Source organism: Acipenser ruthenus, chromosome 3, assembly GCF_902713425.1.
Source record: "Acipenser ruthenus chromosome 3, fAciRut3.2 maternal haplotype, whole genome shotgun sequence".
Lineage (NCBI taxonomy): Eukaryota > Metazoa > Chordata > Actinopteri > Acipenseriformes > Acipenseridae > Acipenser > Acipenser ruthenus.
This window is the reverse complement of record NC_081191.1, coordinates 69,572,610-69,598,690: the sequence shown is the minus strand read 5'-3', so window position 1 is coordinate 69,598,690 and position 26,081 is coordinate 69,572,610. Positions and strand designations below refer to the sequence as shown.

The 26,081-nt window shown below is 37.8% G+C and overlaps 1 protein-coding gene across 4 annotated transcripts in view; it reads left to right on the top strand.

Moving 5' to 3' along the window:
• The first annotated feature begins 1,333 nt into the window (after nucleotides 1–1,333).
• The window catches only part of LOC117394410 (piezo-type mechanosensitive ion channel component 2-like), a 228,795-nt gene continuing 204,047 nt past the window's right edge, over nucleotides 1,334–26,081 (top strand). For all 4 annotated transcript variants that reach the window (XM_059015651.1, XM_059015649.1, XM_059015650.1 and 1 more), the window contains exon 1: nucleotides 1,334–2,090. In XM_059015651.1, the coding sequence (XP_058871634.1) occupies nucleotides 2,027–2,090 (64 nt within the window). In that variant the 5' untranslated portion in view covers nucleotides 1,334–2,026. The remainder of the gene's footprint in view (nucleotides 2,091–26,081) is intronic.

Genomic DNA, 26,081 nt, shown 5'->3' with positions numbered 1-26,081 from the left:
AGGAAAATAATTCCATCCCGAGATGGAATTGTTTTCTTCCTGTAACTCACTGAAGAGGCCCATCTATTATTTTTCTAATACATGGATACCCTTGTGATGCTAATATTAAAGAAGACTAGGTTCAGCTGTACAGTTTTTTTTATTTTTTTTTTTAGTTTTTTTTTAATTAAATGTAGTATTTCAGTGCTGGGGGGAAAATAAGGTTAAATCAGACGCCCTAATGATAATGAGTGTTTTTTTGCTTATGACCTCTCCCATGTGTATGATGCCTATAACAACACAGAACTGGATAGAGTTGTAGTACTCGTTTATGTCGAGATTAGAAGGTTTGAAACACTGCATGTTGGATATGAATTGCGAATCGAGTCCTCGGCAGCTGTACAGACTGCATTTGATTTAAAAAAGAAAAAAAGTAACGAGAGGTGGCGCTGCAACGTCATCAATGTAGCAGTATTACAGACAATGGAAACAGTTGCTGAATACTCAAAAGGGCTTTTGAGATAGCAGTCATGAAGAAACCTGCTGCAAGTTGTATTGTTCCTTACATATTTCTTACAAGAACAATTTTACTTCGACCTCTAAACACGCGAGAATATAATTTGAACAAAAAGCAACAGAAACTTACACAAAGTGCACTTTCCAGAAAGTTACCAAAAATAAGAACATTAAATTATTACTTGTTTTGTTTATCATAATTATGTATATGCCTAATGTTTAATATGTTCTTATTTTAATAATTTGAGGTGTATATAACATGTAAACTATTTATATGTGTTAACTATAGGCTACAGTTTAAACAGTTCTGCTTTAAACCACGTCACCGTTGTTTTTATGTTTTATTCTACTGTATCTATATTAATTCTAGCACTGGGTTAAAAACTGCACAAGCACATTCGGGGGGTTAGTTTGAGGCTCCAAGTTAAACCTGCCTAAACACTGCTAACTTTCTAATTATGACCTCATTGTTTTGTTTTGTTTTTTTTGGTGAAGGGGGGGGGGTCTTTGTTGTTTTTTTTTGTTTTAAATCATATTAAAACAGATGTGTGCACAAACTGTGTAAATAATTTCCTATGAAACGCCCTGAGTAGATAATCTCACACCTAACCCCAAAGACATCGCGATAAGGATTTGATACGCCAGTAGCACGCACTCGGGACGAGCAATCAAACAAATTTACTGACAGTTCTGGTCCCACCTCTTCTCTGTGCTCATTGGGGGCTCGTTTTTAGTCTGGCACCTTTTCCTACCTCCTGAGTGGTTTAGATGTTTGTCAGTTACAGGATGGTTCTGCAAACATTTAATTCAAAGGAAAACTGGTGGAGTCATATATGATTTCAGACAGAGGTAGCAGCTGTGCGAGAGTCTGAGCCCGACAGCAAGAACTAACAACAATCTTCATTTAGCGCCGGGATACATCGAAACAGACTTATTTTGAGCTCATTGCAGAGCATTATTGCTGTTGTTCTGCACACTTTCAATAATGGATTGGGGAGTACACAGAACAATTGTGAATGGATAATTCGGTGTCTTTTCTCCCTGCTTTTGTTGGGGAAAGTATCAGGAAACCACAGCTTGCGATTTGATCCCTAAATCATAACTCAAACTGCCCAAAGCGAATGATTAAACAGGAGTTCTTTAAGAATTAGTCTGTAAGAGAGAAAAGGGGGAGGCTCTGTTTGTATCACTTTTGTGAATAGATACATGTTTTAGTTTTTTTTTCTCTCCCTGGCAAACTTGAAATGGGGGGTTCCAAAGTAGGCTAGTCAAACGTCGAAGCTGTCTGAACTTGTAAAGTGAAAGGTGATAGTTCTGGACTTCTTCATGGGCTACGCATAATAAACATGTTAGCCAACTGATGAACCCTTGTCAAAGGGTTAGATAACACGACACATGGCAATGCTTAGCTCTTTGGAAACTGGACAGGGGTGGACCTAAAGCTTATATGGTTTGACCAACTGCAGAGAGATAGCAAATACTTTCTCTTGAAACCTATTGTTGACCTTGTCAGAAGATTAATTCATAAACAATGGCGTCAGAAATGGTGTGTGGATTGATCTTCAGATTGCTTCTCCCAATATGTCTAGTTGCAGGTAAGTTTTTTTTTGTATTCGTTTTTGTTGTTGTAAACAAGCAATTGCAGATTCAATTTAAAATGACATACTAAAACAGCGACTTATCCAACATAGAAACTGCTGTATAGTGCATCTGCACAACTTGGAATACATATTGGAGAATGATACTATACATGTACCTGTAGATATTGAAAGGCTAAATAATTGTGGGTATACCTCAATCTGACAGTCAGGTATACTTAGCTGTCTGTCACAGGTTGTGGTTGCCGATTTTACGCATTTTAACCTTTTACCCTTAACGGTACGCAACCAAATTCTGTTGAGCACAATAATTAATGGTGCTTAAAAAAGTGCAATGCACATGGATGTAATAAATGTCACTATGCAGGAATAGCATAGTACATGATCAATAGCATTGTAATTTGCAGTAGCCTGTGGAAAAGTCTACACCAACAATTCTGCTGGAACGAAAATAAAATGTATTCACTTGAAAACTGAAATACGTGTTCCCATTTATTTGGAACATCTGACTGAATTCAATGTGCTACCGATTTTTTTTTTGTTTAATAATTTTGATCCATGCTTAAGGTATATATTGTTAATTAGAATAATCGTTGGAAATAGCCAACTATTAACCAGTAAGCACATGCAAAAAACCTTTTTGCAATTATACCTTTAAAAATCTGGAATACGGGAACACTTAAAAAATAATGTCAAACTGGAAATGGAAAATATTTTGTTTTCTGTGACCAAACAACAGCTAAATATACAAGCTATATAAAAATATATACAGATAATCAGTTTGAGATACATTTATTAAAATAAATGTATTACCTACTTCCAATAAAACTTTTTTTTTTTTTTTTGCCAATGCAATTCAAGGTATCACGTTGTACTTTTGGGATAATAATTAATAAAGGGTGCAAACTTTATGTATCTTATTTTTACTGTTACTGCAAATATCCGGGTTTGTAGCAGTGCCCACGGTGATCTGCTGCATAACAAATGTAACATAACCTTATATCACTCACTTTCATTGTAAAGTCATGTACTGTAATAATATATCAAATGTCATTATAACATCCATGTAAATGGTTACACGATATTGCTAATTGGTGTGAGGTTATATATGTTATTATTTATTTTATTTTCAATTTTAATAGTAAGTATTGCTAAATTGGATTATTATAAAACACAATTAAAGCTGTACGCTAATGTCTGATTTGAGCAGGTGTCAAAGTATATTTGCGTAGGAAATTTCTCGATATAAAATCATGCTCTCCTCTCTATTTTTCACTTGTCCGTGTTACTCATGGGCTAAACATACAGAGCAGTCGATCACGATGTTCTCAGTCGCATCTACGCTTAGTGAGAGTTGACTTTATCACCTCCAGAACCGGGTTCTGCTGCTTCAAAAAAGAAGAAAGCGCCAGATGCGATCTGTTGTATTGCGGAACCCAGATACAGGTGAAAGTGACAGTTACATTTTTTTTTTTTTTTAGTTTTCAGATATAAATTTGCTGGAGGTAAGGGATCATACTGTCCACTGTGAAGTGTTTTGAGATCCTACCCAGAAGCAACTCATGTTTAAACAAATGCCTCAGTGAAAATAATTGTCCCAACTAAATGAACCCTTTTCTTGAGAAACAGCGAACAGATACATGTATACCGAGAGAATTAGTTTTATTAGGATTCAAACCAGTTAACATATCTGTGTGTGACGTGTTATTTACACATCATAATTACCACGGGCAATTTTGGCTCCGTCATTTTCTGATTTTGTATCAGCATCAGTATAAAGACCTAATCAAGATTGCACTGATAACTGGTTATCCAGTAAAGAAAGCTCTCTCATGGTCATTTTTGCCTGCCCATTAGGTATGTGGTTTGCATCACTCTGTCTGTCTGTATTATTATTATTATTATTATTATTATTATTATTATTATTATTATTTGTGATTTTTTTTTTTTTAGGGTTGGAATTTTTTATTTTTATTTTTTACATATATAGGCCTAAATGTGTTTAGGAAGCAAAACTACATTGGGTCTAAAGTAAAATATTATTATATTACACAGGCATACATAGTTATATTGAGCTTGACTATAGTCCAGCACTTGGTCCCACATTTTATTTTCCTTGGTGTATTTGGTGTAGGTGGCTGCACAGAGGATTTTTGATCGGTCTTGTTAGATGTGTGAATTCAAAATAAAGCTTTGAATGAAAACATACAAGACTAGGTAGGAAATCTAAGATTTTAGAGAAATGTGTAAATTATTTGCCCCCCAACATTTTGGTTCCAAATCTCCTTTAAGTCAAGTGACATTACACATTCATTACACATTGCAGGGTTGGGCATTTAATGATTATATACTTCAAAATATTTTAAAGTTCTGATTCAAGAATGACAAGAATTTCACTGCTGAATGTAGGCAAAAGTGACAAGAATAAAAATACCTAACTGTAAACATTTCATTAAATCACTTAGTAAGTTCAGTCAAGCTGTTCAAATCTGTTTGATTTAAATATTATTACAGGAAGTTACCCTGTTAATGCAGTCAAGGCCCTGGCAAGAGGTACGGTATTAGTAATGACACAGTGAAAATTGTTAATATATTTTAACAGTTATTTTACAGACTTTGATATTGGAACCTGGGGGGAAATTGCGTTCTATATCCTGCTGTTTGCTTGAATGACATCTATACAGGTGTTTGACAAACTCAACAAGCATTTAATGCTCTGTGACTTAATTTGATCAAGATTAATAGAGAAGGTTATCTTGCCTTTTGTGCCATATACTGTATAGTTGTTTGTTACACAGACTGCATTACAAACAGGTTTAAAAGTCTGTCTATCACCCCCGAATGGATAGGTCCCTCATTGACTAATAGGCTTGTGAAAGATTGCCAAGAACCTGTGTGTGGATCACGGAATGTTTCAGGACTAATGAAATCACCTATAATCACCAGCAATTAACTTACAATATCACAATGTGGTTTATTTCCCTGTGCCTTTAACAGTACAAAGATAGTTTAATACATTATATATATATATATATATATATATATATATATATATATATATATATATATATATATATACGCATACAGTCACCTCATTCTTATAAATAAAATCAAACAAAATTAAATCTGCATTAACATTCTACTTCTTTAAGTTAATCTCTTCTTAACGAACTGTATTGTGGCCTTTCATGGCTTCCTGTTTTACTGGGGTATAAAAATGAGGTAACATGCATATGAAATCCATTTGTCATCCATCACCATGGGGAAAGACAAAAAACTCACAAATGAAAAGAGACAAATGGTTATTGACCTTCATAAATCAGGCAATGGGTACAAAATAATAGTTAAAAAACTAAATATACTACTTACCACCAACCAACAAATGTAAGCGCCTGGAGTTTCATTATAAGATAATCTTTCAATTAATTTACTTCAGTTTAACAGTTGCTCCTAGAATTTATAATGTCACTTTATTTCTTTGGTGATTCCCTCTAAGATTTAAATCCAAATACAGGCCAGTATAACTGCATTCGACTCTTATATTGTTATAATGACTGACCTAGGCTTGACCCTGTTCTTTGTTCATACAAAATCCAGCCGAGACAGGTTTTTTTCTTAAGACCTTGGCTGTTCAGTTTTTTTTTTTTTTTTTAATTTAGTCATTGCCAATCAGTTTTTTTTATTATTTTCTCCCCAATTTGAAATGTCCAATTATTTTTAGGCTCAGCTCACCGCTACCACCCCTGGAGGGGCGAAGATGAACACACGCTGTCCTCCAAAGCGTGTGCCGTCAGCCGCCTGCTTCTTTACACTCTGAAGACTCACCGTGCAGCCGCCTCAGAGCTACAGCGTCGGAGGACAACGCAGCTCTGGGCAGCTTACAGGCAAGCCCGCAGGCGCCCGGCCAGACTACAGGGGTCGCTGGTGCGTGGTGAGCCGAGGACACCCTGGCCGACCTAACCCTCCCTCCCCCCGGACGATGCTCGGCCAATTGAGCGCCGCCCCCTCGGAGCTCCCGTCCACGGTCGGCTGTGGAATAGCCTGGACTCGAACCGGCGACGTCCAGGCTATAGAGCGCATCCTGCACTCTAGCGAGTGCTTTTACTGGATGCGCCACTCGGGAGCCCCTATAGGCTGTTCAGTTTTAATGGTAATTTATTGTTATAAATAATCTCTCTTATCTTGTTTTTAAGAAACATAAATTTGTAGATTAACGTTCACTTTTTAGCTGGAATGGTGCTTTTTGTCAAGCGTCATGCTTTCTGAAGATAAGATATACAAGCGGTAAATCGTTCATTATATATTTTCTTATACATTCCCAAATTACTAAGTACCTAATTAGAAACGTGTAGACTGACCTATTTCATGGAGCAAGAGAGCCAACTACTGGTGGTACAAGGATACTCTCTCTTTATCCTTACTTCCAAAAAGCCTCTAACACTTCATTTTTATATTAAAGTTCATTCCATATTTGAAATTGCCTAGTACATGTCCAGCATATCCACACGTTCCCAGCAGGATTTAGCTTCTGTACCAGGTTTCGCTCTTAGTTGGTTCCACAAGAAGTCCCTTGATCCAATGTTTCTCCATCACAGGTGTGAATTTCCATGGTCTGATTTCATTCCTATAAGATACTTAGACACGTTTAGCTGTACATATTATTTCTATATATTTCCTTTTGTTCATACAGGGTCATTTTGCAAGGTATGCTCCCCATCCAGAATACTAAAGGAGGTCAAAACTCACTGTTATTCATATTTTTAGGCACTCAGTTGTTGCCTTGCCATACATCATCAGCTGGCAGACTTAACATAACTGAATCTGAATCAGATGATGAACCATGCACTGTAGCTTACTGAGATCCTCCATGCAAAGGAGTCCAATGTTTTACTACACGGAATAACTAGTTCAGCGTCACCTGCGACAAACCTCATACCTACTGTAAAATGTGGTGGTGGATCTTTGATGTTATGGGGCCGTTTTGCTTCCACTGGTCCTCGGGCCCTTGTTAAGGTCAACAGCATCATGAACTCTACCCAGTACCAGGACATTTTAACCAAAAACCTGGATGCCTCTGCCAGGAGGCTGAAAATTGGCTGCAAGTGGATCTTCCAGCAAGACAATGATCCCAAGCAAGAAATGGTTAATTGTCCACAAAATCAACATTTTGCAATGACCATCTCAGTCTCCGGACTTGAACCCCATTGAAAACCTGTGGTTTCAATTGAAGAGGGCAGTCCATAAGCGCAGACCGAAGGATATCAAGGATCTGGAAAGATTCTGTATGGAGGAATGGTCTAAGATCCCTCCCAATGTGTTCTCCAATCTCATTAAACATTATAGAAAAAGACTCAATTGTGACACTTCATGTTTTTTTGGAAATAAATTTACAATTTGAGAAATGTGTAATTTTGGTTGATTCCATTGAATCATTAATAAAGTCAAATATATTCCACATGTTTGAAAATTACAATATAGCTCAGTACTGGTATTATTTATTTTATACAGTCTTTTTTGCTAATTTTTTATCAAGAGTGCCAATAATTTTGGAGGTGACTGTATATACTGCTGTGCAAAAGTCTTAGACATGTTGCATTTTTCTACTCTGATGCATTATGAGCATCAACAATTTATTCAAAACCTCCACTAGTGTTTTCTGCTATTAAAACAACCTTGACTTGAGTGAAATGGCTCAAATCACTCTATTTTCGAGGTGTGGTATCTGAAGCATAATCAGCAAGTACAGAGAAACATTGTCTGTAATTGACAAACCCAGGACTGGAAGACCCAAAAAGCTGTCTAACAAGAGCAATACTTGAAGATAATATCCTTAAGGAATAGAAAGACAAGCGTTGAATTGACAACAGAACTAGCAGAAGGCACAGGCATATTACTAGCTCAACGATGCTATTATTATTTCATATTGCTTCACTGTGTTTATACATTTATTTATATACAGGGCTTAATTTAATAATTGATTTAATTTAGTTATTGTATCTGTCAAACAACTGGGCTTTTAAATAGGCCAACCTTCATTTTTAAGTACAAGCAGAACGTACAAACGAGATCTCCACATGTTAATAAGCGACTAATCTTTATTAACGATATAATGAAAAATAAAGTGTTTTGCTGGACACATTATTACAATCATTATGACGAGTAACTATTTAAATTAATAAATATGAGTTGCTTCAGCATTTAAATGAAAAAGTAAGACTTACGATTTAAAAGCCCATTTAGTTGTTTCACAGAAAAAAAAAAACGTAAATTAGCCAATTTTACTATTAACGCGTTTCTCAGTTGTGATTGAGATACACAAATGGATTAACAGGTATCAATTGCATTTAAGGAGAGTAGAAAAGCAGATGTAAAAGACCTATTTATAGACATATATGCAGTAATTTATAGAAAACTATTTATTTTAAAATGCTCAGAGACCATTGCAGCTACGTGCTTCCCCCAAGATGGCCGACTTCCGTTTTTCTCCTGCTGTCGAGACCGCACATCGAGGGGGGAGCATACTACCCCCCTTACACTGCGTTTTTTCAAAATGTTTTTATTTTAACGTCTAAATGTTTAAACCATATATCTTTTAAAGTTTAAACGTTTATTAAATTAAATGGAATCTAGCAACCCTAATACGGCATCAGACATAAGTCGTTTTTTTTAAGTTTCAGTGTATTTATTTATTTAATTTAATGTTGTTATGTGAAGCGCTTTGAGATGTTTTATGTGAACAGCGTTATATAAAATAAATTGATTGATTGATAACCCCGTCATTAATCTTTTTTTTTAATTTAATAAAGTGTGTGTTTACCTGGGGCAAATGTTTTGAAACAGTAGTAGCTTATGTAATAATACTGTGTATATGGAAAGTTTGATTAAAAAAATCCCACTTTCAGGAATTATTCCCCAGGACAAAACTACTGCAGTTTAATAGGGGACTGTAACAGGGCGAGGTGCTCTGTACATTGATTTGTTTATTTATTTTTAGAACGGGGTCCCCCTCCGCATACATTATTTTGTATTTGTTTTGTATTATTATTATTATTATTATTATTATTATTATTAATATTATTATTATTATTTATTTATTATGTATAGAAGACGGCGAAGCGCCACAGGTTGTGTTATTGTTTATTATTGTATTTATAGATGATGGCGTAGCCGTGCAGTTTTCTTTATTTTAAAACGTGTTCTGGCAGAGGCGAGATTGGTGCTCGTCCTCTGCCAGGAATAATTAATACTCGTGCAGAAGGTGGCCATCTCCCGAATTAATTAAGTGATTAATTTTGTTGTTAATCAGGAGATGGTCACCTGCATAAAAGACTGCAGCTCTCCACCCTCGCATTGGGTGTACAAGAGGAGCGTAGAGAGAGTGGAGAAAGAGTGGAGAAAGAGAGAAAAAACTAAACTTAAAAATACAGAAACAGTGACAGCGACTGCCCAGCCTGACCTGTATATTTTGTGTTCGTGATTTATTTTATTTACTGATTTGTTTTGCTCTGTGAGTACAGTCTTTTTGTGAAAACCTTTTATTTATTTTTGTTATTTTTGCTTAATAAAACGGTGCGTCGCATCATTTACTTTAAACTGCAGTGCCTGGTGTCAGAGTTCTTCCTTCCTGCTTCTGCCGTGACGTCACCGCCCAGCCACCCTGTCACAGGGACACTTCAAGGGGCAATTGTTTTGGGGACTAATTCAATAATACAATAGACCTGGTTTATAAGAACATAAGAACGTTTACAAATGAGAGGAGGCCATTCAGCCCATTTTGCTTGTTTGGTTGTTAGTAGCTTTTTGATCCCAGAATCTCATCAGGCAGCATCTTAAAGCATCCCAGGGTGTCAGCTTCAACAACATTACTGGGGAGTTGTTTTCTGTTCTCACTGGTTACCTCGCTCCATTTTGAGGTTTCTCCTCTAATCAATACTTTCTGTTTTCTACATGTTAACCACTCCCTAATCCATGTGCATGCATTTCCTTGAACCCCTACTGCATTCAGTTGAGAATTATTCTTTTGTAATGTGTAATTTACATTATCTTCTGTTACATTTTGATGTGTAAAACTGTTTTCTTTTTTTTTTTTTTTAGAATTCATAAAATAAAAAAGACAATATGAAGACATGATTTTGTTTTTATAGGAAAATGCAAACTTAAGTTTTATTCTGAGTTCTGCAGTTCCGGGTTTACCCAGTCCCTACACAAACACACATTTTATTAAATAAAAAAATTATTAATGATGGGGTTATCAATCAATCCATTAATTTTTATATAGCGCTTTTCACACAAGACATCTCAAAGCGCTTCACATAACAAAATTAAATTAAATAAAAAATACATCGAAATGTATGCTGAGAAGATTTGCCTTACAATTTAAATCCAAATGAATTCAAAAAATGAAATTGCACATCGTAACTTTTAAAGTATTTTTTAAAATGCTTCAAATATACATATTAAATGGTAAAGAAAGGTAAAAACGCATGCACCAATCAGCAGGTACACTGACATCTGTGTCATCCAATGGAAGCACCATAAGTTTTTTTGCTCTTGTTTGATTGGGTGATTCAGACGACTCCGTCCAACCCCTCACTCTCTCCGAAAAAAAAAAAAAAAACTTGAGGAGGACTGATACCTGACGAGTCGAGGAGGGTTGAGGATTGACTCGAGGAGTGGTAGGTCTGATGTCTGATGACTGACTCGAGGAGGGGTGACAATTGACTCAAGGAGGGGTGATGTCTGACGATTAACTTGAGGAGGGGTAATAGAGGAAATTATTGATGGATGAGACTTGAGTGGGGGATGCCTGATAGTTGACTCCAGTAAGGGTAATGTCTGAGGATGTCCTAAAATGGACACCATACATATTGTTTAAAATCAATACTTAACTTCCCAATGTAGGCATTGGTCACACAGATCATGTTTTACGCCTCAGGCAGACAGTTCAGTGCCGCTTACTGCTCAATGCAGAGCTGCGTTATTAGGTCACGGATGCTAATTATGATTATCAATAATAATTTTTCAATGCGATAAAATTATTGCTGCAAAAAAATTAGCGTTATTATCGATATTATAGATTATTGTTCCAACCCTATAATTTATTCCAATGAGCTTAATTTAAGCTAGTTGTTTTTTAACTACTGCTTCCACACAGGGCACATGACAATGTGTAAAAGATTAAGGGGTTGACTGTTAAAGCTTAAATATGTGTCAAAGCAAAGCTCATTAACCCTATTATTATGTTTACATTGTTCATCAAATTGCTCGTATTTGTTATTGCTTAATTTGAGATTGACTATTGTAGCACAGCAGGGACGGGGTTAATACCCTCCCTGCCAAAAACTTGTGTTAATTATTTTTTCATTGTTAAGTATCACCTGCACCTGGCTATTATTGTAAATTAGAGCCAGGTGCAGAGTATTAAAGGAGAGCAGCCAGACTCTTCAGGGCTGCTGCTGTGTGAAAAGCCCGGTTGATGGTGTGTTCAATCTGTATCTACTGTAAAGCCATAATATTTGTGAGCCTTTTATTGTGCATTTTTTCGCGTATGAAAAAAAACTCAAACATTCTTGGCACGAATATCAAAATACACTAACAATACATATTTTTTATATTGCAACAGGTTGCCAACATTGGTGGAGCAAAATAGGTTTTATGGGTGTGATTCTGCAAATATTTTGGTTGCAAATACTTATGGCTTTACAGTATATATATATATTTGGTGAATCACACCCATAGAACCTATTTTGCTATATATATATTTATATATATAATTACTACACCGTGTGTGTTCTTTCCCCACGGATGAGTATTTCTTAAATACCAGGAGAGCTTACCTTGGTGTCAGTCACTGTGTCAGTGTCAGTCAAAACTTCCAGAATGAAGTAAACGTGTTCCTTCAGTGTTAACTAGCGCCTAAAACATTTAACCTTGATTAATGCCTTCTTGGTAAGCTGCTGCTACTTCATTAACTTGTGATGTTCAAGATCAAGGTTTTTTTTTTCATTTTCAAAACATTTTCCTTTAATAAAAGTATTGATTCTCACAAGCTTGTAAGGGGATGCAGAGAATCTTTGCAGTTGCAGAGATATACAGTACGAGGGTGTTTCATACACCAGGGGCTATATAAAATGTTTGCAGCAGCTGTTTTGATTTATAGAGTAATATACAAGATGTTTATACTAGGAGACAACCTTTTTCAAATATATATATATATATATATATATATATATATATATATATATATATATATAGATTATAGTACCAAACAAATAGGTTTATTACATGTAAGCTTTAAATATTTTGTAATTACACTGACATTATTAGAAACACATTCCTGGTAAACAGAAGAAATCACTTTTTGTCTGCTTTATAGGCATTTTAACATGCCGCTTAGGAGGAATACTTTCATATTCATTTTATAACAACCTCATAGATTTTAGTAGAAATATTGAAACGATATTTACAGATATGTGTTACTTTCACGATATGTAAATTAAAAACATGTTTAATTTGATCATTTCTGAAAACACAAAAAAGTATTTCAGTATTGTAACTATTGCTGTGGGTTTGCAGTATAGGTCTACTGAACACAACCACATACTTACATAGAGTGTATTTTTATACAGTAAACCTAGAAAGGCTGTCAAGAAATAAGAAATAGCAGCCTGATACACAAGTAAGGTTGATTTTACAGGCACAGTGCCTGCAGAATCTTTAATCTTTTTTAAAATGTACCATTGTACCAAAGACATAGTACATCCATGTATTTGAACTAACATGATACCACCAATTAGATCGCAATTCATTAAAGTTTCCCTGGGTCTTTTTAAGAAGTGTGTCATTCCTTTTGTTGGACAGAGTTTTTGTGTTATAAGTAGAAACTGGTACTATAATTCAATTAACTGGAAGGTGTGGTAGTCCAGTCATTCATTTAGAGATAAATATGTGGTAGAAAAAACATTTCCATTACTTTAAGCGAATAAACTTTAACCTCATAAATGAATAATGTGGAAAAAATAAGCAGTTTCCTGATGTCATAAACACACTTGTCATGTTGTTCTTTACAATGACAAATCACTTACTGTATTGGATCTGAAATGGCAAAACTAAATTAATAAACAGGCCTTTAAAGGTGTAGCTTATTGCAGAGTGTTGTTTAGTAACTCTTTTTTGTTTGGTTTTTTGCCAGCGTGCAAACCCAACCTTCCTGAACATGTACAGGCAGCACAATAAAAAGAAACAATGGTTCTCTACTTAAAGTCTAAACTATGTTTTTTAACAGAACCTAAAAGGGATCTGATAAAAAGAGGAATGCTAGAAGGAGTGTTGTTGTCTGCCCTGCCGTTACAGAGTCTGACCCCTGCAGGCAAGATCAGGTTTATAGCACTATAGCTGCTTGTGTGAACAAGTCTGGCTCTTTTGTCCAGTGGTTAGGATGCTTTACATGTAAGCCAAAATCATCCCACAGAAGTGGCTTTTAGAATAAATGAAGCCCAATGTATTGCAAGGATTTTAAACTTGGACAATACAATAGAGAACTCACTCTTTTATTAAGACAGTGCTCTTTTATTAAGCCTGTGCATAATGAAAGTTTTTCAAATTTCAGGTCAGCAACATAAGCAATCTATTGTCTCATCATTGTGATTATGTATTCAAACTTGGTATAATTCTCACAGCAAACTAGCTTTTACGTTTTTTTCAATGCCATTTGTTCAATACAAAATAATAATATATTTTGGAACCACTTGGGTCCCAGCTAAGGGCCGGGTTGATACGGCTCATTTCAGGTAGCTCTTTCCAATTAGAGAGAATTTAAAGAACAAGTCTGCTGTTCAGGGCACGTCGTTCTGAAGCAAATTGTTTTCATTTATTAACAGGGTGGACCATTTCTATGTCTTCTGGGACCTATTTATAATAAAATTTATGCTTTGTTTATTTACCACAAGTGTAACAGCACAATGGTTACAAAATAATGCAATGCACAAAAATGGTTTAATGTTGCTAATGAGTTTATTTAATCAGCTGTATGAATGGTATTGGAATTGTAATGTAAGTAGTTCAACCAGGTAAACGGTACTGTAACCACATTTTTAAGTTTTACAGATTTATACCAACCCCAGTTTATGTGGGGCCGGGGGAGTACCCAATATATCATTTTTTTTAAAGCTAGTTGATCTTTTGAATCTAAAAATAAGTGTAAATAAACTTTACTGTTCACAGTAGAATTGTATTTGAACATTTTGACATATTTATGCTATTTTCCTAGTTGAACAGGCTTCATGCATACTTCTCTTGTGTAGGCTATTTGGTCTGCCTATGAAGCTAGACGTGTCATACATTTATTTACCATCATGAAACAGAGTGCAACAATCAGCCGCGCTCCCAAGTGGTCATTTATAACAATGTTACAATGCATGCTGGAAGGGAAATAAGGTTAATCGCTATATTGTTTGTTGGTAGCAGAATGATAGGCTTTTAATTTTGCAAATAGTTTTTCTCCTTAAAAATGGTTTCTCAAAAGGGTTTTTACTTTTATAAACGGACACAATGCGGAAAAGTCATTGTAAAAATCTATACAATGTATTGCACTTCATTTACTTCTAGTAAACCCAGTACAGTTACTATACTTGCTGTTGTAAGACATAGTGAAGATCTAGTGATTTGCTATCGCCCGAAAAGAGAGAAAAAATACTTTTTGTAAGATCATCTTTCTAAAGTAAACACTTACAGTAAACTGTACGATTGCCTGAAATGCAGATGTTCACAGTGAAAACAGAAAATAATAGTTTTTACAGAAATTTCAGTGAAAGTCGGCATCAATTACTGACCTTTAGAAAAAATAATGAATACGCTGACAGATATAATTATTAGGCAGTGTAAGATGGTTTGATGGTTATATGAATATTTACATGGGAATGTTCTTGGACTGCTGTCATCCCATGCAGCATGCATACACATATTTGTAACAATGCTGATTTGAAGATTTCCCCCAAAAATCATTTCAAGTGCTCTAAATAGATTTAAGTAAGGACACACTGCATTCCCCCCGCCAGAATATAAAGGTAATAAAACACAAAGCCATTGAAATCGGATAGTATTATTATTATTATTATTATTATTATTATTATTATTATTATTATTATTATTATTTATTTCTTAGCAGACACCCTTATCCAGGGCGATTTACAATTGTTACAAGATATCACATTATTTTTTACATACAATTACATTATTTTTTACATACAATTACACATTTATACAGTTGGGTTTTTACTGGAGCAATCTAGGTAAAGTACCTTGCTCAAGGGTACAGCAGCAGTGTCCCCCACCTGGGATTGAACCCATGACCCTCTGGTCAAGAGTCCAGAGCCCTAACCACTACTCCACACTGCTGCGGAAGTTTGTTTGTTGGTGCTGACATGTATTTCCATTTGTAAATGTCCAGGTCCCAGTCCCTATACAAGCTATAACTATATGGCAAAACAAGTTTTCAAGATTTCCTAAAGTTAAGAAGTAAAATCTTAATACTATCGCTATTAAAGCAGAATAACAGAAAAAAAGAGAAAAGACAATTACTAAAACATCAGTCTACTTGAATCAGTTACTTTGAAGTTTTACTGATAAAAACACATCTGAAAAAAGTTTTTATAAATCTTACCCTTTACTTTATACTGTTTGGAACAATTGCTGAGACACATTGCAGCACTAGGAGTGATGTTGTGCTTTTATGTCTTTTAAAGGTCCACAGTTTGTATTTGATGAGTGATACTTATTTTGATTTGAGTGTTTTTCGTGTATAGGGGTGCCCAAACCCACTTCTGGAGTCAAGTGTGGCACTCCCGACATTTAAATTTGATTGAAAATATGAATACCTTGCTTTGTGCCCTAATAACAGATTAGGGTAAACATATGTGTGGAAGCATTTATTATTATTTGCTTTACAAAATATACTGTGCACCTTTGGTTCAGTTACCAGCTTTGACATTTGTTTTATGCACAGCTCTATTAATAATACAAGAAGTAACAATTCGGTACTGTAGATGCTCTAAGAAGTCTAGGAGCATGTTAATGTAAACAAAGAAATACAGTTTTGTTTATAGCCATATTAGTTACACACAGATATACACATTTACTCATACAGTATGCTTTTTTTTCCATAACATAGCATGTTATGTAGCATAAAGAGAGCTTTCATAGTTTTTTTTTTTTATCTTAAATGTTTCCTGTAAGTGATCTGACTGCACCTCCATGAATTATGACCAGCAATGTGAATGTATACAAAGTCCTAACTATACATATTCAGAATTTTTTTTTTCGCCAAGGCAATTAAATCAAGACTTCTAAAAACATCATGCAATATATCACACTATTACTGTGATGATTTATGTTAAAAAAAAACAAAAAAAAAAACGTTTCTGTTTCTATAGTTCATTTTGGATTCAGTCCTTATTAATAGATCAAAAGACAAACTGCGAAAAAAGATACTGTTTGCACAGATCTCTGTGAGATTAATGACAATTTATTTATTTGTGGGATTTTAAAAGCAACAGCATGCCCTACTAGAAACAGACAATGCCCCAAGGGTTAGTGCATTTGCATTAATAAGCTGCAAAAAATCGAGATAACTGCACTTAACAAACTCGACATCCAAACACCAACAAGAGGTAGTGCTATAGTGTTGTATCTCCGAGTGGATCTGTCTCCAATTAATAATTGTTGTACAATCCAAATTGCTTGTTTGGTAAACTGTTAACCATCGCCTTTGTCATACTATAGTACATACAAATGACACCCTGCTTTCAGAATTCACAATAGTAATTCAGCTGGAGCAGCAAAAAGTAGAGGTGACTAATACATGTAAAGACAAGTGAAAATAAAAATCGGTCCTTTAGAAAAACTAGCAGTGACCTTGTGTAACAATTGTCAGAAGAGATCATTGTCAAGTTTTAAGTAACTGTCTGTTTACTCATTGTTCTGCTTATGTTGTTTCCATTGTCTAGTTGACATTATGCCAGCAGCTGTATAACCTAGTTCACTGGTAGAGTAGGAGGGGCTGATAAGTGCAAATTCATAAGCAGATGCCTGCTGATAATGATACAGACCACTGTGGCAGTAGGCAGAGAATGGTAAAACACTGACTATGACTGATAGTGGCTGTACTGTAAGCACAAATAAAGTTGCCATCAAGTGCAGCATCACATGTCATTTTTTAACTGTTAGTAGTGTTTGCACGTATATTAATATGTGATATTGATGGTGAAAGCACTTGTATGTAAGAATTTATGTCTGAAGTACAATATCCAACACTTTTAGATAATTTTTTTTTTGGTGGATATCACTAGACAATCTTAAAGTAGTTAATTATTATTATTATTATTATTATTATTATTATTATTATTATTATTATTATTGATTTCAAATGCAACAAAATATGTATGCTATAAGTTTTATAAAACTGTTTTAAATCACATCAAACACCTGGAAGCTTCAAAGTGTATCTGTGTGTTTGTGTGGGTGATGGAGTTTACATATAAAGTCACTGTACTAGGCTTTGCTCTCTTCAGTGCTCACATACAATCATGGTTTATGCTTTCTATTAAAAAAGAGAATCCGTTTGGACTGGTAAGTGTTTTGGAATGAACTTCAGAGACAAGAATAAATGTTCTCTTTTGCAAACCTGGAAAACCGACTGTTAGAATACTGTTAGAATGCTGTTAGAATACTGTTAGGATTCTGTTGGAATGTTCATTATGGTAGCCAAGCAAATATACCTTGATCTTTATACCATGGTTACTTTTAGAGCAAAAAACGTAGACTTATTCAGTCTAGTGATGTGTTACCTGCAGATGCCTATATTGTATGTTTTATAGCCTCTGTGAAGGAAACTATCACAAAGGGTATGTCAGTAACTGGGGCCACAAAGAATTCATTATAGTATAGGAAAGAACTTCACTGCATACCGATAAATTAATCTTGTGTATGCCTGTTTTTATTCATCAATCAGCATAACACACTCTAAAGACTTAGGGCTAGATTATCAAAGCTATGTACTCCAAATTGTCATTTGCACAATTTTATATGAGAATTTTAAAACAAAAAAGAAACCACTTCAGACTACGTACAAGTTCCTAAGTTACAAGTCTTAGTTGTTTATATCTAATTTGGTAACTTTATTGGGTGTGTTTCTCCTTTACGTAAAAGATGTGCTAATGACAATTTGGAGTAAATAGCTTTGAGAATGTAACCCTTAATTAGTAATCCAAGCGTTATCTTAATGCTGAAAGTTACTTAGTGCTGAAAGAGTTAATCACCTTTGATGCATCTCTTTTCCTGTTGCTGATCCATTATTTATGCCACTACTCTATTGTGATAAAACTCAGCCAGTGTCATCATTTCACATGTAATTACAAAAAGAGACAGACAAAAAAATAAAATCAAGAACATTATTTTTGAAAGACACTTCATTGGAACATTTTATTTAGATATAAATTAATTTTTGGTGTTAGAATAAAACTCACAGAATGGGTTAAAGATTAAGTCAGATTCTGGTTAAATTCCTAGTTAGACAGTAAGCTGATAAAGATCTTTCTGGTCACTTTTGTCCTTGCTAGGACAAGGCTCCAAGACAATCTGAAATAGGTGTTGGCCCTTGATGTCCAGTTCTATCCACCCTAAATGGCATTTGCCATTTAGGGTGGATCATTGTTTTTGTGTTAGAGGTACCAACACATTGTTAAACATATTAATAGACTAGATATAAACAGACTTTCTTAGGAGGGTTCTAAAAACTAGCTACTTCAAAGAGAAACTGGATTGAACCACATGCTTGAAAGTCAGGGTTAGGACAATGGACAATTAACCAAGTGATAAGAGATTTGTGTCTTTGTCTGATTGGTTTAAAGAAAAATCATGATGTCACTGAAAGACTGCATTTAAACTGAGAATATTGAAATGTTCTTTGTATTGCTACTGATCTGTGCTTGGAGAGAGGATACCTGCAAACTGTTGTCACCATGTAACCTTTAAGATGTCTGGTTGCAACTTTGCAACTCAGAACTTTTATCTTCAATAAAACTACACTTATCTGAACTCGAAAGCAAGAAGCCTGCATCTTCTCTTTCGCTTCTTCTTTTATTGCTTATCACAACACACTTCAATGTACAAACTATAATAGGCAGACAATGTGATAAGCCCCACCAAATCTGAACATGAGACAATAATCTTATAAATGAGTTCTAATTGAAAATGTATCCCACAAGTAGGGAAAACCCTTTGTCCACATGAGTGCTCACAGAGGGCAGTCAAACATGCTTATGTATTTAATGAACCTTTCCTCTCCTTTGTAGTTAATCCTGCCTCTCTGCACTTCACCAAAGGAGGGAAGGCACAGTAGCAGCAATGATTACCCTAGCTGCAGGATCACTGTGTAATGAGACAAGAAAAGACTTATAAAAGGGGCCTTTATTCATATCAACGAATGCTCTGTGTAATAGCTGCCATGGTCTTAAGAATTGATTACTGAACGTCACTGACGTAATGGGTTGCTTTTTTAAAGCAGTTCGACATCGTGAAAGAGAATATGTATTGGGAATTGTAGTTGCAATACCAAGATACAATATAGAGCCTGATTTCTGAGGCCACTTACTGTATTTGTTGAGAAAAAAAAACAAAAAAAATGATGATTAAGATACAGTGGTAACAAATAGTTTACAGCCATCAGCTAAATAACCATATCAGTATATATGTTACGGGCAAACCCTGAAACTGGGCAATTTATGGATTGCCTGGGCAAAGTTCGAAATGAATCTCAAAGATCTTTCATTTTATGTTTTCAGGGGACATAGACAGAGCTACTATTGAAGAGCTTGTTTGACCCGCCTACCTGAGTAGCGTCATTCACTCACTCACTCACTCATCTCATTCATAAAAACTACTCAGGAAGTCTGGTTTTAGAAAATAGGCATATATATGGGGTCCCTGAGTGGCTCATCCAGTTAAAGCGCTGCTTCTGGGAGCGCATGATGAGTCACACAGCTTGGACGGCGCCAGTTTGCATCCGGACTGTGCAAAGAGGCCGAACTTTGCTGGGGACCCCGAGGAGGGCGTCACATTGGCTCTGACACTTCCAGGGAGGGGGATGGGTAACCAGCAGGGATTGCTTCTACTCATTGCGTAACAGCGAACCCTACTGGCCAGACACCGAGCAGATTCAGAGTGGATAAAAAGCAGGGCTGATCTCTGTTCTCCGGGATCGGTAGCCTGCCCATTTCTGCTCTGGATTGCTCAGTGTAAAAGCGATTCTAGCTTTAGGCTTATGAGATCGGAGGACGCTCAAACACCTCCATAACGTCTGTGCTGTGTGGGGACTTGCTGCGGTGAGGAGAAAAAACATAATTGGACATTTCAAATTGGGGGAAAATAAATAAAAATAATAATTGGTCACTCCATAGGTCGGTAGCTCGCTGACATCTGCTCTCGCGTTCCTGGGTGAAAAAGGAAGCTGGCTTATTCGTGGGATCAGAGGGCACCCACTGAATCTTTGGGTCACCTGAGCCATTTGGGGAATTGCTGCGGTGAGGAGAAAAGCGATTGGGCATTCCAAATTGGGAAAAAAATTATAATTGAACACACTAAAAAAAAATTAAAATAAAAAGTAGTCAAATTTTTCAGTTTATACAGTTGCAATGCTCTGGCATTTAGCCATCATCATGCCTCACAACGCTCTTCCTAGAGTCAATCATGCACAGAAAGCAAGTGCTAGATTGTTGAGCATCATGAGACTGCTGTAGCTGAAGGACTATCATTCATATTGTCTGGGCTACCGTTTTTCAAAGCTCAACACGATGAATAAAGCTGTGACTGCATCTGTAAACAACTGTGGTCAGCCGAAATGAATAATTCCATTGCAGGGTGCTAGAATGTGCAGTGGAATGTGAATCAGTGGGAACTTTGACTGCAAGACAAAGCTATTGTCTAAGTAATTTGTATGCCAAATTATACAGTAAGTACAACTAAAAGTATGTATTGGTACGGTAGGGAACTGAAACCGAGTGGCACGTTCATTGTTCTGTGTCTGCTGTACCTACAATCCGGCGGTCTAGTGGCTACAAGATTAAAAGTGTGGTGACTGCTATTTAGTTTTCAGAGAGCCTAACAAGTTGCAAAACTGTACTTTCTTACAGACACAAAGGACCATTTTGTGTACAAGGGGATCTTGCTGCAGTCCTGTTGTTTCTGTATGACTCATGTGAGACATTTCAGCCATATTCTGATTCAGAAAATCAAGGTCAAAGCCACTGATTCTGCTGCTTTGTCACTAGACCTGGACCTTATTGAGTCGTTCTGGTAGTAACTGAAACAAAGGTTACAGATTGGACAAGGCAATCAACCAGCACTAGAGGCCTGAAGGGGCTTATTGCGGAGGATGGGGCCAGGCTAATTTGGGTTTAGTGCCAAAAGTATATGCAGGCCATTCATTCTTGGCTGCAGGAAGTGAGTCAGGCCAAGTGAGGGCACACACCCAAAGTTCACACATTAGTTAACTGTCTGTATAGTTTCTACAAAGGCAAATTTCATAATGGACTTTTTCAATGGTATCCAGAAACAAAATATGTTTCCAACACAAATGTCTTTGTGTGTATTTTATTGTTACTTTTAGTTGTAATTGTGAAACCGTTTTTGACAGAATATATAAAGGGTAGTATGCTACCCTTAATGTTGTTAATGTTGTTTAACCACATTTTTCTCAATTGATCACTTTAATTTATTGGCATACCATTTCAGCCATATGGTACAGCTACAGGTAGTGGACAAAAAAATGGAAACACCTGGGTAAATGAGGGACACCGAGTATATTGAAAGCAAGGGCTTCCACACAGGTGTGGCTCATGCGTTAATTAAACAAATAACATCCCAGCATGCTTAGGGTCATGTATAAAAATACTGGACAGGCCTGGTTGGCTATAATTATGGCTAGCATGGCTGCAAGAGGAGACCTCAGTGACTTTGAAAGAGGGGTGATTGTTGGGGCGCGTTTGGCAGGAGCTTCAGTGACCAAGACAGCTCAACTTGTGGATGTTTCACGAGCAACGGTGTCTAAGGTGATGTCGGCAAGGGCAACAGTGGGCAGAAGTGCATACTCCAGGATCGTGATATCCGTGCATTCATTCGAAGTGCAAGGCAAAACAGACAAGCAACTGCAGATCAATTGGGATACCATAGTGGCCCAACGCCCTATTAAGTGACTTTACATTAATGTTTCCATTTTTTTGTCCACTACCTTTACTTAAGCACAGTGTGGATCCCAGATATACTGTAACACCAACTGCATTTTTCATTAGGGTGGAACTACCAGAGAGGAGTTAGATAACACCATCTACTGCAGCATTATGTTTAAAGTAACATTTAGGAATTATTGCAGTTTTTGGTTTTGAGGCAGAATGTGTTCATATTTCAATATTTTATTGACATTTACAATAACAAGGACACATAACCATCTTCAAAAACAACACTGGTTATTATAAATAAAACATATTTAAAACAGTATCATTTATTAGCCATTTCATCATATATAATTAGAGCTTCTGATTTTCAGTTTTAACCGATAAAACCCGGTAAAACACCCCCGATACAAAAAAAATGAAATCGGTGGATAACCAATAAACACCGGAAAACACCAGAAAAACTGTGGAAATGGTTAATCTATTCCCATTAAGAAATAAAACCTACTACAAAAATAATAATAAATACATTTCCCAGTGCTGCCGGGCAATGTCCCGCCTTCCTGACTTGCATCTATCATTGATTCGTTCTCATACTTTGAACCCGCCCCAACTACTGAATGACAGCACATTCCTACATTTCTAGACCGCTTGCGAGATTTAAAACAAGATTACAATCAGGATGGAGGCTTGCAGGATTTCAAACTGTATTACAGTTAAGATACAGAGGATTTAAAACAGAATTGTGGCAAAATGTACAAAAATGCCTACACACAAAAACCCCAGAAGAATGTGCCCGTGACCATAGGGATTTTGTTGTGGAAGACAGCAATGGATAGAGGTACAACTTAAGTGTGCAAGTACTGTCGAGTTACTATACAAAAAAAACCAAAAAACGCTCAAGCATTTTGGAAAGTAACCAACAACACTATTTTCATACAGTATATCAAAAACAAAAGCCCCTGAAAAAAAACCGATTTACATAAACCTCGAAAAAAGCTGAAAATAAGCACCGAAAAATACAATTAATAAAACCCAAAAAACAGAAGCCCTATATATAATATACCTAGTCAAAGAAGTAAATAAATAAATAAATAAATAAATAAATAAATAAATGCATCAATAAATAATCTTGTGATGATCTAGAATTTTAGGATTGAGACATAATTGTGCCTTTGGCAGAAAAGCATCCCCAGATATGGATAGTTCACTTTGTAGTTGGGACGGTGCACTCTGGCTTGTATCTTTCTCCTTTGCGCCACCGCGGTTTCCAAAACAGCTAAAGGGGAACTGGTGGGTCAATAAAAATTGCTTTGACCCAGTCATTTTGGTGCAGTTTTTCTATGTGTGACAGAAGTTCAGGCGATCTCTGATGTTTTTCTTGCTCAGAAGGGGCTTCTTAGCAGGCCTCCCTGACACCAGACAATTCTCCAAGAGACGCCTCCTAACAGTGCATGCAGACACATTCACTCCAGCTTCTTTCCATTGCTGCAGAAAGTGGACACAACTGCCAGTCCTGTCTCTCAAACTTGAACGTCATAGGTTGCGATCAGTGCTGACTTTTAGGCATCCAGACCTGGGGGCAGGTTTACAGCTTTGTGGCAATGTGCCCCGTCCCTGTGTGCATTTGTATGTTGCGTGCGTGTGTAAATGTTGGTGTATAGATTGGTACACGGGATATAAACGGGTCTGTGTTTCACGTGTATTTAAAAAGTGTAGATTTGTATTTAGGCACGAGGAGAGCACAAATCACTTCACGTGCTGGTTAAATGTAATATGTGAGCACGGGGTTGCACAGAATTAATTCACGTGCTGGGATTCAAGTGAATAATTAATTAGTAATTGAATCCCAGCACAATAGTATATATAGACGCACATTTCTTGCACTCAGGGTTAGGTGTTCGGTGAGTGGAGAACGAGTGTGGAGAAGGAGGTAAAAAGAATAATAATAAGAATAAGAATAATAATAAGGAAAGAACTGTCTCACTCACCGTGTTTCGTTTGTCTGTCTGTCTGTTTACTGTCTAGTCCGTTTTGTTTGTCTTTTTATTTTGGCGTGTAGTGCCGTGTCCCGTGTTTTCTGTTTCAACCTTTTATTTTGTCATTAAACGCTGAGTGCAGCCATTGCACTCAGCATTTCTCATCACCATAACCGTCTCTGTGTATTCCTTTTCTGGTCTGACGCCACCCACTCTGGCCGTCTTTGTGACACGTGGTGTCATCGTGGGATAGCCGCGCCTCCAAGCGTCAGACCAGGAGGGGTCTGGATTTAAAAAAAGATTACAAATATTGTTTTGGGGGGAAAAAAACAAACAAACAAAAAAAAAAAATCAATGGCAGAAGACGCCATCAAACTGCGGGGCTGGTTCCTGGAGAATGCTGGGCTGGAGGCCCAGTCTCTGCCCATAGTCGTCCGGGTCCTGTGGATGATGGACAGTGAGAGATGGGAGGCATATCAGCAGGAACACACCCCAAACACCTTGGAGGAGGGTGTGGAGTTTGTCCTCAACTACCTGGAGGCAACCATAAATGGAACAGCAGCCCAGGTAGCAGGACCACCAGCAGAGGAGTACCTGCTGTCCCCATCTCCACCAGCCGAGGGTGAGTACCTGCTGTCCCCATCTCCACCAGCAGAGGGTGAGTACCTGCTGTCCCCATCTCCACCAGCAGAGGGTGAGTACCTGCTGTCCCCATCTCCACCAGCAGAGGGTGAGTACCTGCTGTCCCCATCTCCACCAGCAGAGGGTGAATGCCTGCTGGTTTTGCCTCCACAGCCCAAGCGGGAGGAGCCTGAGCGTCCACAGCCCAAGCGGGAGGAGCCCGAACGTCCTACGCCTGAGTGGGAGGAGCCCGAACGTCCTACGCCTGAGTGGGAGGAGCCCGAACGTCCTACGCCTGAGTGGGAGGAGCCCGAACGTCCTACGCCTGAGTGGGAGGAGCCCGAACGTCCTACGCCTGAGTGGGGGGAGCCCGAACGTCCACAGCCCAAAAGGGAGGAGTCGGTGCGTCCACAGCCCAACAGGGAGGAGTCGGTGCGTCCACAGCCCAACAGGGAGGAGTCGGGGCGTCCACAGCCCAACAGGGAGGAGTCGGGGCGTCCACAGCCCAACAGGGAGGAGTCGGGGCATCCACAGCCCAAAAGGGAGGAGTCGGTGCGTCCACAGCCCGAAGAGAGGGAAGTCGGGGCTTCCACAGCCCTAGGACCCAAGCTGCCAGCAGAGGGTGAATACCTGCTGGTCCCACCTCCACCAGCAGAGGGTGAATGCCTGCTGGTTCCACCTCCACCGCAGTGGGAGGACTGCTTGCCCCTCCCACCTCCACCAGCAGAGGGTGAATACCTGCTGGTTCCACCTTCACTGCAGTGGGAGGACTGCTGGCCCCTCCCACCTCCACCAGCAGAGGGTGAATACCTGCTGGTTCCACCACCGCCAGGAGCAGAGGAGCTGGAGCTGCCTCTGCCTCCACCACCGCCAGGAGCAGAGGAGCTGGAGCTGCCTCTGCCTCCACCACCGCCAGGAGCAGAGGAGCTGGAGCTGCCTCTGCCTCCACCACCACCAGGAGCAGAGGAGCTGGAGCTGCCTCTGCCTCCGCCACCGCCCGGAGCAGAGGAGCAGGAGCTGCCTCTGCTGCCCGTACCTCCGCAGGGAGTACGGTGGCCAGAGCCCCAGAAAGGGGAGCTGCCGGCCACGAAGAAGGGGGAGGAGGTCTGGAGACCACCAACCCCAGCAGCAGTTTCGCTGCCGGAGATCGTGGGGGAGGTCAGGAG